At 41.6% G+C, this 15,834-nt stretch overlaps 1 protein-coding gene across 1 annotated transcript in view; it reads right to left on the reverse strand.

Annotated features, from left to right (window-relative positions):
* Positions 1-6,148: 6,148 nt before the first annotated feature.
* Positions 6,149-15,834, reverse strand: part of SLC4A11 (solute carrier family 4 member 11) — a 1,943,806-nt gene continuing 1,934,120 nt past the window's right edge. The window contains exon 21 of the mRNA XM_078678714.1: positions 6,149-12,638. Coding sequence (XP_078534840.1) covers positions 12,575-12,638 — 64 coding nt within the window. The 3' untranslated portion in view covers positions 6,149-12,574. The remainder of the gene's footprint in view (positions 12,639-15,834) is intronic.

Below are 15,834 nucleotides of genomic sequence, written 5' to 3' on the forward strand. Positions count from 1 at the left end.
GTCATTGATGTTTCAAAGACAACCTCCTTTCTCTAGATCTCCAATTGTGTGAGTCTGTCGGCAGTAGACTGCTTCTCTAAGGATACATGAGAAAATTATTAATCCAGTCTTCTTTTTCTTAATTTCTTCCTCTACTCTTAGGTTTTGCAAGAACCCCTCAGTTGGATGTCTTCTCACTCCCTATGTCGTCTTACGGATGAGCCAATACTTCATATAGTGAGAGCTTGGCAAAAGCAGCACACAGAGCCTATGGGGTCAGAAGTAGCCTTTAGTGGCCAATACATCTAAGAGAAATGCTCCAGGGTCCACACAGGCTGTGCAGAATGTATCTAGTGTTTATGACTATCGCGGAATATCCTATAATGCAGAACAACTTCGTACCAATCTTACACAAAATGTGATTGAGCTATAACCTAACAAGCTTCTAGTAAGCAGGGGAGAATAGGTGAGACCTACTATACAGTGGACATGAAAGCATATATTATTTTGTGTGGGTTATCTAAAAAAATTGGGTTGTATTACCCCAGCAAAAACTTTAGCTAAGGATTTTTATGATATAATGTATACATATAACCCAAGAGAAAGAGTAGCTATATGAAAGCAATTTTTAAAAGCAGAGAAAACATAACTGTCAAGAATTTTGAGAAGTGGTTTCACAAGAATACTCAAAACAAATTTAAATATACTGTCATATAATAAGAATGAATGAATGAATGAATTTATTTTTTTGGTTACTAAAAACCATTACATAAAACCAGAATACAGAACTAACATTACAAAAGTTAAAAACCAAGAGAATTGCAAAAGTTCAAATTATCTAGCTGCTTCATAGGTGCTAAATGAACTGAGGAAAGGGATCATTGACCGGCAGGTGGCTCTGGAGACCGGCCTGTGGAAGCCATCAACTTTGCCCGTGCTTGAAAGATGAACTTTCCAAAAGCCGCCATGTGCACTACCGTGGACAGTGTGTAAAGGTAAGTGATCCCCTCCTCTGCAGTGCGTGTCCCCGATTGTCTTAATAATGGTCTGAGGTAAAGACTACGGGCCAGGCGGAGGGCCGGCTAGCAAAAGAGGAGGTGGGCCAGGGACTCGCGTTTGTACCTGCAGAGTCTGCATTCCTGGACACCTAAGCTGGCCTTACCGCCGGAATATAGTTCTTTGAGGGGCAGTGGATGTAGTCTATAGGCCAAAATCTTATGAAGGGCAACGCGGCCCACAGCCTGCGTGAGATGATGTTTGGGGGTATGCACAATGTGCAGGAGACACAGGGTCTTATGTTATGTTATGTTATGTTATGAAAAATTTATAAAGCGCACGTACGCCCGAAAGCTTCTTGGCGCTGGAAAGAGGTAACATAACAAGAGATAAAATGTGCAAGAATCTTTACTTCAGATATGCCTGTGTAAAAAGGTGAGTCTTAAGTGCCTTTCTGAAGGCAAGGAGGTCCTTACTCTGGCGGAGGACTAGTGGGAACGAGTTCCACAGGGTAGCTGCTAAGAACTGGAAACTGCTGCCTCCTTGTCGTTTTTTCTTGAAGCGTGATACCTCAAGTAGGTCTTTATGGGCTGATCTCAAGCTACGTAAGGGAGCATATCTTCCAATTAGCTGCCTAATAAAAAGAGGTCCCTTGCCTTGCAAAGCCTTGAAGATGATACACCCAGCTTTAAATTCGGCTCTTTGGGCCACAGGTAGCCAGTGCAGGGTCTGTAGGCCTATTTTAATCGATTCCCATTTGGGTACATTGCAGATCAGTCTGGCTGCCTGGTTCTGCAAGTACTGTAATCTTCGAAGTTGGCCTACAGGTAGGCCAAGATAAAGACTATTTGAAAAGTCAATGTGGGAAAGGACTAAAGCCATGACCACCTGAATTAGGGCGGGATGGGTGAGGAAGTGCGCAATTTTCCTAATTTTCCTCAATTGAAAAAAAACAGAGGAAACCACGGTTCCAATTTGGGATTTTAACGTAAGGTCCTCATTGATGGTAATCCCCAGGCTTTTTACAGTCAGAGATTTTTTAGGCGGAAGGCCCATATCAGCAGGCCAGAAGTTAGGGCTCCAGCTGATTTCGCTTTTACCGGGCAAGATTAGCTCAGTTTTCCCCGGGTTTAATTTAAGATGATTTGAGGACATCCAACTCTGGATTAAAGTCATGGTAGCTTGAAAGTCCTCCACAGCATTTGGGGAATTAAGTGTGAAAACTAGCTGTAAGTCATCTGCATAATTGTATACAGTGACTTTATGGTTTCTCAAAGCAAAAAGAAGGGGCCGCATATACAAATTAAACAATAAAGGAGATAACGAGGAGCCCTGAGGCACCCCGCAAAAGGAGTTGACTTTAGCAGCAGAAAAAGAGCCTAAGCGGACAGCCTGAGTACGTACAGAAATGAACGATTTCAACCAGGCTAAAGCGGAATCTCTGAGGCCTGCCTGTTCGACACGGTTGACCAGAATAGAATAGTCAACCGTGTCGAATGCGGCAGACAAATCAAGAAGTACCAGGGCTTGATGGAGATTTTTATCAGCATTGGTCCTCAAGGTGTTCTGGACGGCCAGTATTACGGCCTCGGTAGAATGACCAGGCCTGAATCCTGCTTGATTGGGTTGGAGATAGCCCGATTCCTCCACGAAATTTGAGAGGCAGTTGGTAACATGAGCCTCCAACATTTTGGATAGGAAGGGCAGCAAGGATATAGGCCGGTAATTCGTGAGGTCCAACGGATCAATGCCAGGTTTCTTGATAAGGGGTATCAATAAGGCCTGCTTGAAACTAGTGGGCACTGTCCCTGAAGTGAGAGAATCGTTTAGCAAGGGCATCATACTGTTGGGCATGGCTCGACCGATTTCTTTCATAATTTGGGGGGGGGCAGAGGTCCATGGGAGAGCCTGATTTGACTCTAGACAATAATTCCAGGAATGTTTGCAAATCAATAGGGGGAAAGGAGTGCAGAGTTGAAGAATTAAAATAGAGGTCGTCCACAGGGGCACAAGCTGGAAGTGTAGAGATGTTCTGTTTGATCAATAAGATCTTGTCGCGAAAGAAGTCATTCAGGGAGTTGCATAGCGTTTGTGTGGGAACTACCGGAGGAGAGGTTCGGTCATCATTGCATAGGTCGTTTACAATCCTGAAGACTTCTTTTGACTTATTGGTAGAATTTAAAATTTTAGATGAGTAATAAGTAGTCTTATAGTTGTGTAAGGTTTTTTGATATGTCTTCCTGGCTAAACAATACGTGGCCCTGGCTAAAGGGCAGTACTGAGAGGGCCATGTTCTTTCCTTTTGCCTCACTTCCAGTTTCAACTTTCTTAGCTCAGGTGTAAACCATTTATGTGCGTCCGGATTTCTAGAACTACAGAGACGCGTAGGAGGAGCATAGATGTTGATCGCTGCAGTGAGCCATTCATTAAACTGGAAGTCGGCCTCCTCCACATTAATACTGTCAAGGGAAAGGGAATCACTCAAAAAGTTTAAAAAGGCTGACAAATCCATAGAGGTCCATTTCCTAATGGTTTTACTAGTATGTAGCTTATATTGGGTGGTCTTGTCTAACTGGAAGGAGAAACTTATGCTGTGGTGATCAGACCAACAGCAAGGTTTTATATCTATTGAGGATAGTGGTAGATTCAAAGACCAGATTTGGTCAAGACTGTGGCCCTTCTGGTGAGTCTCCGTGTGAATGTGTTGTGTCAAATTGAGATCACAGAAGAGTTCACTCATCTCTGCGGCTTGGGAATCTAATAATGTATTGTCAAACCAGAAGTTTAAATCCCCAACCAAAAGTAGTTTAGGGTTGTTTGTGACCAGTGGAGCCAATAGCTGTGCTAAAGTAGAAGGAAAAGTGGCCATAGTTTGGGGTGGGCGATAAAGTAGGACCAATACAAGTGATCCGTTAGGAGTATCTATTTTGGCAACAATGGTTTCAGTATTAAGTAGAGGCAGAGATGGTAGCTGTCTAAGTTGAAATTTCTTGTTAACAATAATAGCCACTCCTCCCCCTGTTTTGCCTCCTGGGCGCATTGCTGATAAAATGTAGTAATCTGCAGGTAGAGCAGCTAAAATGTCCGGTAATTAATCTGGGGTGATCCAGGTCTCGGTCAGTAGCAACAAATCAGGTTGTTTATCTATAAGTAACAGAAAGATGTCTGACTGGTGTTTAATCATAGAACGGGTATTTAGGTATAGACACCTGAACCTGTGGGTGGGACTATATGTAGTCGTGAGCGTCGAGTGCTTAGGAACAGGGGCAACTGTAGGGGTAGCAGGGATGCCTATGCCCAAGTCTGTAATACGTTTCGCCGTGTTGTGGGGGACAGGTGGACACATCGTAGTAGTTGGTCGTAACGCTAGTAGATCAGCGGATGTGTAAGTATAGGGGCAGGCAATGTCCTTAGCCCCTAGCTCCGGACGCTCGCGGACGAGCGCAGACGAGTTTGACTCTAGCGCGACTCCGGCGCGTTTCCGTCGCGCCCGCTGCGCTCCCTCCAACACATTGCGTTTTATGTGAAGGAGCCTTGAGCAACTGGACCGCTACCTCAGGTCCCAGTGCTCTCGGACTCCTCCCAATATGGCGCCCGTTCTCGCCACCAGACCGGCACCAGGAGCCGCGGTAGATGAGCCGCCCTCCACACGATCGGCAGGGGAGCCGCGGTGGACCAGGGCAGAGGGGCTGCTGTCTAAGGGTAAGAGACAAGTTGCTCTGATGTTGAGCTGCGCAGCGCGCCTAAAGCGATACAGGCAGAATAAACCTTCAGCTAGTGAGAGAAACTAAAGATAAAATAACCGTATTAATCACAGTTAAATATAAAACAGAACATTAGTGCAAGCACAAGTCAAGTAAAATCAAGGTTCTCAAATTTCGCCCTTGAGCGCTATCACTCTTTCAATGGCGCCGGGAAGCTGCCACCTACCCGGAATCCACCATGCAAGACTTTACTTCTCAGAGACTCCAGGTCCAATTCCCGTGACCAAGCCCGCACTTGTTTTTTAATCGCATTCTTAATGGCGAAGAATTTGACTTGTTCGGGGTTCCACGAGTCCGTAGCAAGATTGAGGTGGGTTTTAGCCACTTCGAGGGTGTCCGACCAGGGGTTCCCGGGTTCTCTGAATATACATTTCAAGACTGCCTTTAATGTGTTCTCCTGAGCCGCCGTTGTTAAAAAGTAATATTTACTTAGGACGGCCAGCTCTTCCAGTTTTTGCTGGTTGAGTGAGAACTTCAGGCGGACGATGGTATTTCTAGTACACCTTGGAAGATGGTAGACTTTCTTATATGTTCTACACTGAATTTGTTCTAATTCGTTGTTCAGTTTGCCCGGGAATGCCTGTAGAGCATAGTTTAAAGCCGGCATAAGCTTGGCTTTAAGAACTTTGTTAATGGCCAAGGTGGACGGGCTATGTAAAGAGGCTTGCAGATGGCGTAGGTGATGGATTTACCTTTGGCTTTGATTGACTTAAGGTGGGCGCTTGCAAGCCCTGATTCCTGACAACAAATACCCAAATAAATATACCGCTGCGTAGTTTCCAAGAAGAGATTGCCTAGCCTCCATTTTAGAGCTTTCTTCCTTGGGTGATGACCAAAAATAATTACTTTTGACTTGGTTGGGTTTGCTACAAGCCTGTTTTTGTCGTTATATGCGGCAAGTGCCGTCAACACCTTTTGTAGCCCCATTCTCGTGTGGTCGAAGAGGACCAAGTCACAGCATATTGCATGAAGTGAATTTTCCTTCCACCGATCTTCGGGGTGGCCAAGGCAGCCCCGGTCAGAGCCTTCTCCATGTCCGCTGCATATAAATTGAATAATAGAGGTGCTAGCACGCACCCTTGTTTTAATCCTCTGTGTGTTGATCTTGATAGATGCGTAGTCCCTAGAGAGTTTTACTCGAACCCATGTTTTTTGGTAGAGGGACTGTATCGCTCTTAGCAGTACAGGAGTGTGCAATAAAATGTCTTGTAGCTATGTCTGCATAGATGAAATATTATTCTAAGGGATGTAAAAAGACACAAACATCTTGCCAAGTGTCACAAAGAGCTGTGGTGGACAGATGATAGTGAAATACTTAACTATATGTTCTCAGTTCTCCTTACCTTTTAGTTAATATACGCATCTTGAATAGTGATTTTGGAAAATTCAAAAGGAAAAGCAGACAAGTATTACTTGTATACACACATCTGTTTATTTAGTCTTACTTTAAACATACAACACATTTCCTTTTACAATAAAGGAATATTTAAGACTCAACTCTTTTATCAAAAGAAAATTTGCATTTGTTGTATTGACTACATCTAAGCTAAATAGGCTTACTTTCAAAATCATACTTTTACCATGGACAACATATATTTTGTGCCTACATTGAACTAATAATATTTATAGCGCGCAACACTTCTCTCTCATTCCCATAAAACATAAAATATTCCAACTAACAAAAAATAAAGGCAAAAGCAAACCGTTTAGGTCTCAGAAGGCTACAGTATTTTACTTACTAGCTGTAGTCCATTGCACCACTGTAAACCAGATATAGCCATAAATAATAAAGAGCTTCCTTTGGATTATTCAGCTATATTTTTCTTCATATTTGTATCACTTGCTTTGAAAAGGATATGCGATTCAAGAGGAAACTATGAATAAATATTTCACTACTTTTATTTTTATTATTTTTGGGTTCGGCCCACATGCCATCTTCACAAGCCACCAGAGGAAAATAAAACGAAGGTGGATTTATAAATACCCTAATGGCTACATTTTTCGCATATCAACAGACCTATACTGCCTTATTTCACAAGTCATAGGTTAAATAAGTTTGATAAGGAAAGTGTATATTTTACCAAAGATTAAAACATTCAAGGGAAAGTATTTTAAGTTATATACATCCATTTTTATAAACTATAATTTATTACATACTTGTAAAGCTCATTATATTGGGATGGTAACTTAAATCTATACATTGCTCTAAAGACAACATGGAAGATAAACCAAGTGAAACACAGCTATGGAGAGCTCAAATTTTGAGTTCATTAGATATGTAGTTGGTTCTCATCTTGATGTGCAGTGGGTATGTTATTATTATTCATATTCTTAGCATGGAGATGTGAATAAAGGACTTTCAATTGCCAGATTTTAGTATTATTTGAGGTTTAGTGTTGTGAAGTACAGATAGGTTTAATAAGATTTCCTATTTCTATTAGGAAAGAGAAAATAACTAATACCAAATGTTGCAGCCTTTACAATAACGGATCAGATAACCCGAAAAGTAATCTAGACTACAGTAGAGAAATGTATTGCAAATTTGTTTCATATTTTAAGTGTTTAATGGACAGGTAAATTATTTTAACCAGTATATTTCTGCTAACAGAACACACAAAGTTTAATCAATGGAATATGTCCAAACTACATAATTGGAACATGAAGAAAAATGTTACATTGCTTAAGTTGTGAAACAACTGAACATGTATGTTCATGACCTGTACATGAAAGGGATAGAGAACAAAAAAAACACCAGTCTAATTATAAATGGCATACATTGATGTGCCTGATAAGTGTTTTATGAAAATATGTCTGAGGGTAGTGGCTGTATTCTTTTGGACAGCAAATAACTACTGAGATAAAATGCACACTGTTGCAAACAGCAAATTGAAACAATTCTCATTTCTACAGCTGCAGATGTAGAACGACCCAGTTGTAGAATGGCAAAGAAGAAAGCAGATGCATTCAGTCATGGGGTGGAAATATCCAATCAACAGTGTAGATATGGCAGTTAAGAACTTTGCGCAAATCTTCTTTCAAGCGATTTGCTCACATCGTTGCAATCTTCATCAAAGTTTTAGAATGGGATTGACACAAGCTACATCATTAATCTACTGTGTCTTCTTGATAAGCCAGAGGCATGTACAAGGCATGTGTGATATTTGAGAGCTTAAAAGGACAACCTGTGAATTTTAGTGAGCAGAGTATTCAATTCAATAAGGTCTATACACAAGGAACATTACTATATGCATGGAAAAGGCATAGAAAGACCAGGTGACTCTGGTTTTTGTAGATGGTCCATGACCGAATGACCACTATGCAAACATAGTAGTACACAAATGTCTTTAGTCCGGGAGGGCTTCTAAATTAATTTTGTAGATGACCTACATAGATGTCAGCGACTGAGTGTGCAAAGGGACATTGTTTAGCGGAGTCAATTTTGTGCGTTTGAACAGTTTATAAATGTAGTTTTCTATGCTAGTTTTTTATGTTAGTCATTTTATTTAACCATCTCAAACAGGCGAGCTGCCCTACTACTCCAAGAAACAGGGTTCCTTATATCAATGTATTAACAAAAAGGATCTCTTGGAGGACTTGATCAAATAATACAGTTTCACTAACGTCACTCACAAATACTCACCATTAACAATCATAAGGGGACCCAAAGGCAATTATACAAATTTGTTTAATAAAACATATAACAATTTATACAATTATATATAAAAAATAATCAATAAAAGATACAGTGCACACATATTTTTAAAACATTGTATCAAGAGAAATATGACCAACAAGACACGCATATATATATATTTGTCATTCAAAATATTTGTTAATTTGAAGGAATCAACCATTAATCATCATCAACTACTGTTTTCCTTATAATTCATCGTCCCTCAAATTTAACAACTAAAAAAGGGCGTCGACACGTTTCGGTGAGTATACAGTACAAAACCAACAATCTTCAGGACAACAATCTTTATTTTTTAGATAAATGCTTTCCTGAAGAAGGTGGTTTTGTACTGTATTTTATTACTTTATATTTTAAAGATTAATGTTGTCCTGAAGGTGGTTTTGTACTGTATACACACAAACGCGTCAACGCCCTTTTTTAAGTTGTTAAATTTGAGAAACGATGAATTATAAGATAAATAGTGGTTAATATATTTTGAATGACAAATATATTTATGTCTTGTTGGTCATATCTCTCTTGATATAATGTTTTAAAATAGTATGTGCAATATATCTTTTATTGACATGTGTCTATATGAATTTTATATAGAATTGTATAAATTGTTATTATAAGTTTTATTAAACAGATTTGTATAGTTGCTTTTGGGTGGGTCACTTTATGATAGCTAATGGTGAATATATGTGAGGGACGATTGTGGAACGAGTGTTATTTGATCGAGTCCTCCAAGAGATCCTTTTTGTTCACTCATTTTATTTAAACCATGCGCTATTTGTCTATTGTGGATAATACATTGAAATTAGGAATTTTGCCTTTGCAGAATGTACAAGGTAGAGAACAGTCTTATCCTCGTTATACTGTGTTTAATATACATTTAAGGTATCAGTGTCATGTGATAGATTGCAGAAAGTCCATAGATATGGCCCCACTCTTTTACACATATACAACACTAAGGTCAGTGAATCTCCAAAATTGCTTTTAGCAGGTACAAATTCTTTTCTTTTTGACTAAAGCACTACACACTTGAATCACTTCATATGAATGTGGCATTGTCTCTTACAGGTAAACACAGTGCCATAATGAATTAAAGTACACCTACTCTCCTCAAATTATTTACATATCACTCAGTGATTAGTGAATCTGCACATCCAAACAGTAGAACTCTCCACCCCACCCCAAACTACACAAGATTTTGGGGAATTTAGAACACACTCAAAAACGTATCACATAAGAAATGGCTACAACACATGCAGAATTGTGAAACATCTATAATGGATTCAGCATCTAATCAAAAACTACTGATCATAATAGCTTCATATGTTGCTCTATACCAAAGCTTTAAATTGTGCTAATGGTGTTTGACATTTCCAGTGAGTTTTTTTTGATTTGAAGGAACATTGTTGACATCTGTATGTAGGGCCATTTACTAGTGGGGATTTATTTGCAAAGATTTTGCTAAAATGGAATGGCCCTACTTCCACACTTGCTTCATAGAAAATACGTTTTAAGCGACATCACACATTACAGATATTCACAACCATTATACCTAATGACCGTAAAACCTTTCAGTTTCTGCCTGTTTGTAACATCTGTGGTGACATGATCATCCCAAGATCCCAGAAGATAAATAATTGTGTTACTCAGGCACCGTTGAGGAAATATTATCCTGCATCTATTGGGTAACATTTTTGGCTTTCTTCTTTTTTGCAATGACAAACTGCTACTAAATTATATACCGCCTATTTCCCATTCTTCTTACTATGTTAAGTAAACCACAAACAAGCAAATAATGATGAATATATTCTTATTTGGCACTGTTTTATTACATTATATTACATATATGATTGTCATGCATTTATGTCCACTTTCAAATGGACGCAGTACGCCAACACCTCGGTTGCTACAAAAACAGCTATATGCAAGCCCACCTTCTTAAGGCAAGTCCATAATGACGAATTGCGCTGCACAATTCGAGCTCCATTTTAGTGCTTCATTCATTGAATGCAGACTGTACATTCTAATCTGAAATTCCACTAGGAATCTTCAAATGAGCAGTATTTATCTCCTTTCAGGAGTTTCATAGGTTTGAACTTGGAGAGAGGTAGATGACCACTGCCATGTGCCCAAGAGCACCATCATGGAATAATCACTTTGAATTTGTATGCTTTAAGAAGAAAGATAGCAACCTTGACAAATGCTGTTTGGTATCTTTAAATCCCCTTGTCTCTGCATAAACATACATTATTCTTTTTTAAAAAGTCAAAGAAAGGTGATAGGACTAAAACAATGTAGACTGTAAGCTGGTGTTTCATTACTGCTATCTGCCTTTCTCCAAGCAAAGTTAGGATATAGTGCACTATTTTATAGCGAAAAATCTATCAGTAACTGTAACATGACAGTTCCCATACAACCTTTTGGTCATTCGCCAAGTAACCTCTCAAAAATTCTGATTCTGTACAGACACTTTAAAACTTCAGAGCCGTACACCTGAGTGTTTTCTAACTAACCTTCTAAATTAAAAAAGGAACAGAATACAACATTTTGAATAAGTGAACAACAATATGGGAACACTTATCCAATTAACTAAATACTGAGTATTTAGACTTTGTAAATAAATCATATTGCCCTTGCCTGTTGCGAATCTATGGTGTGTGTGTATTATATTATTCAATCTGTTTGTTGATGGTGTTTTGATATTTTCTTTAAATACTGTTCCTAACATAACTATGCAGAATATCAGGTGCTGTACAAGAAAGAACACTAACTGCTCTATAGAATTTTAAATGAAATCGGAAACTAATATACTGAACCATGAACTAAGCTAAATGCAAATAATACATATTTCTATGAACAGGTTACCAGAACAGCCACTACATTAACACAAAAGTTTTAATTTGCAATGGCCCTTGTTGCCAACACTGGCATTTTTGTAATAGTTACAGCTCACTGATTGAGTTTCATAGATTATGTCCTACAGGCTCCTTTAACCCATTACAAAAATATTAAAACATACTATCGGGAGACAGCACTAACTGGAAAGAAAAAAAAACAAGGTTTGAATTAGCAAAAAGTAAGCTGCTTTTTACAGTTGGCAACTAGTTTTCTGAAGAGATGTCTAGAAAACTAGTGACTCTTCCATATATACAATTTGAACAGAAGATGGTAGCGCATTTACATTTTGAGTGTGGGGTTATTTTAATGTCTATAGCAATGTGTTAACATTTGCAAGCTGAATGAATAGAAGAGAATATCTAACTCCCCATTTACATTGGTTGTATAAAAACTGTCCCACAAACCTTGGTTTATATATAGGCAAATAAAGCTAGGTTCTTTATCGTAGGCTGCTCAAAGATACTCTATGCACACAATATCAATAGTATGCACATTTGGATTCTCTATGATTAGACCATGTTACGCAGATGTAAATCATATATTCTGAGTTGGTATGCGATTCCAGTTGATTTAAAAAATAAATAACATTGCTACAAGATGTGCAAATTTGCATTTTAAATTTAAGAAGCTAGAGGTAACATGCAAGAAAAGGTTTAACTTACTATTTAATAGCTTAAACCTGCCAGAAATGCTTCAATGCGACTCATTAACTCTACATATGCATAGCCTGGGTACATTTGCAGAAACACGGGGTCAGGTTTTTAAGGGTCTAGTTTTCCTCAGGACTTAGTGATGCCAATAGGCACATCTCTCCCTAACAGAAATGCCACTGTACAATGAAATACAAATGCTACTCTAGATTAATATCACAATAGTTAAAATCACAAGTCAAATGCCATTTTCATATATTAATTGGTTCCTCCAAGATGCGAAACATTTTAGAAAATAAACTCTTCCTTAAAATTAAGGGATAACAACAAAAAGGAGCTCAAGTAAGTATTTTTTGTAGTTTATAGGTCTGATGACTAACGTGGTCTTCAGATAGTCTGTTTGCACCAGAGAATTTTCTTTTGTGTTGTACACGCAGAAAATGGGATAATCCTTTTCCAGCATACCACAGTATATTAAATGCCTTCATAGAATACTGACAGAACAGAGCAACAACTGAACACAGCGATGAGAAATCTTCCCTTTTTCTGAAAATGTTACAGTTTTCACTTCTGAAATAAAGCTTTTTTTTGCATGTGAAACTTCAATGCTCTGCATCCATTGCATCAAGATATTTAGATTCAATAATCCTGGGAAGCAGGTTATACCTATAAAAAGAAAAAAAAGTGCTTGAGAAAAATGTTCACAAAATTCATGCATAAAATGATATTTAGTCTCCAAATATATAGTCTCATTCCGTCATATCAACAATAAAACCAAGACAAAACATCTCGGGGTACTTTTAGTGCACAAAATATAGTGGCATAAAAGAACAAGTTACTTACCTTCTGTAAAGATATATCTGTAAGAAACATTAGTAGCGATAGATTCCTTACCTTAGAATTACCCCGAGGCGTCAGACTGGATCCGGAAAGTTTTTGTCAGTAGTACCCCTGCGCATCGGTAGGTGGCATCATGCGGCTCCGCATCAGTCGTTGGCGTCGTGGTCGCTGAGATGGCGTCGCGGGAGGTACTTAGATGCCGCCTATGCGCGCTGACGTTAGTTCTGTACATGACTTTCCGCGCCAGCAATGCAGAGCCATGCAAGAAACTGACCACTGGTGCATTGAAACTAGGGCCTTGAAAGGGATGACCTTAACCCTTAAAATCAGTTCACAGAACTGGGAGGATGGCTGGGCGGTAAGGAATCTATCACCACTAATGTTTCTTACAGATATATCGTTACCGAAGGTAAGTAACTTGTTCATCTGAAAGAAACACATAGTGGTAGATTCCTTACCTTAGACTAGATACCCCAGCAATACCAACCCCGGTGGTGGGTCTGCGAACCAAGATCACACCAGAAAGTCACGGAGAACAGGACAGCCAAAGAAGCAGTCTCTCTGGACTTGGCTGTCCAGACAGTAGTGCTTAGTAAAAGTGTGCAACGAGGCCCAAATAGCTGCCTGACAGATGTCTGGCAGGGGGACACCACGTCCTAATGTGATAGAGGGTGCAGTAGCTCTGGTGGAATGAGCACGCAGCCCCACCGGAGGTTCCTTTTTAGCCAACGAGTAACAGGCTTTGATACACAAGATAACCCAGAGGGAGATAGTCCTCTTGTGTACCGCGCAACCTTTCTTGGTGCCAACGTGGCCAACAAAGAGTTGGTCATCCACCCGGAACTGTTGTGTACGGTTGAGACAAAATGAGAGCGCACGCTTTGGGCCCAGACGGTGGCGCCTCTCTTCCTCCCTGGAAGGATGGGGAGGTGGAAAGAAGGTGGGCAAGGTAATAGTCTGCTCCATGTGAAAGGCCGTAACAAGTTTTGGCAAAAAAGAAGGGAGGGGCCTGAGCACAACCTTATCCGGATGAACTGAAAGGAAAGGAGGCTTACGAGAAAGAGCCAGGAGCTCACTTACTCGCCTAGCGGAGGTGATGGCCACCAGGAAGGCAGTCTTCAAGGTCAAGAGACAAAGAGTACAGTTGTGAAGGGGCTCAAAGGGAGCGCACATTAAGTATGTAAGAACCAGATTCAAGTCCCACTGAGGCATCATGAAAGGAATAGTAGGAAAAAGGTGTGTAATGCCTTTGAGAAATCTATTTAGAACAGGGGACGTGAAAAGGGAGGGCTGATCAGGGAGCCGAAATAGCTGAAAGATAGCCCATGATAGTGCCCAGAGCAGAGCCCTGCTGGGCCAAAGAAAGAAGGAAGGAACAGTAGTACTTCAGAAAGAGGGGCATAAAGGGAATCCACGGCCTTTGCTGTGCACCATGCCACAAATTTGTTCCACCTACAGGCGTATACCACTTTAGCGGAGGGACGCCTGGCTGCCAGAATGACATCACAAACTTCAGGAGGCAAGTCGAAAGAAATCAACTGCCGCCGCTCAATCTCCACGCAAAGAGGTGGAGGCTGGACAGGTTCGGGTGCAGGATCGTCTCCTGCTGCTGCGGCAGTAGGTCCTCCCGAAGAGGCAGTCTGGTCGGAGGATCAACGCTCATACTGAGTAGCTCGGGATACCATCCTCTTCGTGTCTAGTCCGGAGCCACAAAGATGCCTTGTGCCCGGTCGCGCCTGATCTTCTTCAGCACTCTGGGCAGAAGTGGTATAGGCGGAAAGGCGTAAAAAAAGACCGCAACTCCACTCGTGACGAAAAGCGTCGCTGAGCGAGTGCTGCCTTGGAAATTCCAACGCGCAGAACTGATGACATTGCACGTTCTCTTCGGTGGCGAATAGATCTAACCAAGGCTCTCCCAACTGCTGATAGAGACCTTGCACCACCTCCGAGTGAAGACGCCATTCGTGTTCCATCCTGCACCAGCGGCTGAGTTAGTCCGCCCTGAGGTCTAGAGAACCTGCCAGGGATTGAACCACCACGAAAACGCCCTGATGTTCCAGCCATGCAGAGACGCAGAGCCTCCTGACATAGGGTCCACGACCGCACCCCGCCCTGTTTGTTGCAGTACCACATGGCGGTGGTGTTGTCTGTGAACACCTGCACTACTCTACCCTTGACAGAGGGAAGGAATGCTTTCAGTGCAAGCCGGATCACCCGAAGCTCCAGAAGGTTGATATGGAGCGTGGACTCCGCCGGAGACCAAAGGCCTCTGATTTCCACCTCTTCCATGTGGCCGCCCCATCCTAGGAGAAATGCATCCGTCACCACTGTAAGCTCCGGTTGGGGAAGGGAGAGGGATCTGCCGTCGACCCAATGCCGGTTTGTGAGCCACCACTGCAACTGTTATGCAGTGCCCTCCGAGATCTGGATTTGATCGGACAGGTTCCCCTGATGCCGCGCCCAATGGAACTTCAGGTCCCACTGCAGAGCCCGCATATGCCATCTGGCATGATCGATCAGCAGGATACAGGAGCGCATGAGGCCCAGCAGCCTCAGAGTCACTCTGACCGAAACCTGGGACAAGGGCTGAAAGATCGGAACCAGAGCCTGAATAGGGGGGAGGTGATGGCGAAGCCTGCCGCCGACTGACGTTTGATGGGCCTGAAAGTTCGAACTAGGAAGGTTTGGAGGGAGAAGTGGCCGGGATGGAGGTGGACTGACCCGCCCGCTGGCCCCTTGGTCCGCTACGGCGGAACCCCGTGTCCGTGCTGAGATTGTTGCAGCGCAGGCTTGTGGCTCTGTTCCAAACGCTGCGGGGCATCCCTTCCGGTGCCACGAAATGAGCGAAAAGCAGAAGGCGGACTGCAGACAGCCCTAAGGACTTGGCCGTAGCCCGTGAGTCCTTTAACAGCTCCAACGCGATGTCTGCTTTGTCGCCGAAGAGGCGACGGCCATCAAAGGGCATGTCCACAAGTGTGTTTTGGAAACCCCTGAAAATCCAGTTGTTCTCAGCCAGGCGTGG

This window comes from Lissotriton helveticus, chromosome 2_2 (genome assembly GCF_964261635.1).
Source record: "Lissotriton helveticus chromosome 2_2, aLisHel1.1, whole genome shotgun sequence".
Taxonomy (NCBI): domain Eukaryota; kingdom Metazoa; phylum Chordata; class Amphibia; order Caudata; family Salamandridae; genus Lissotriton; species Lissotriton helveticus.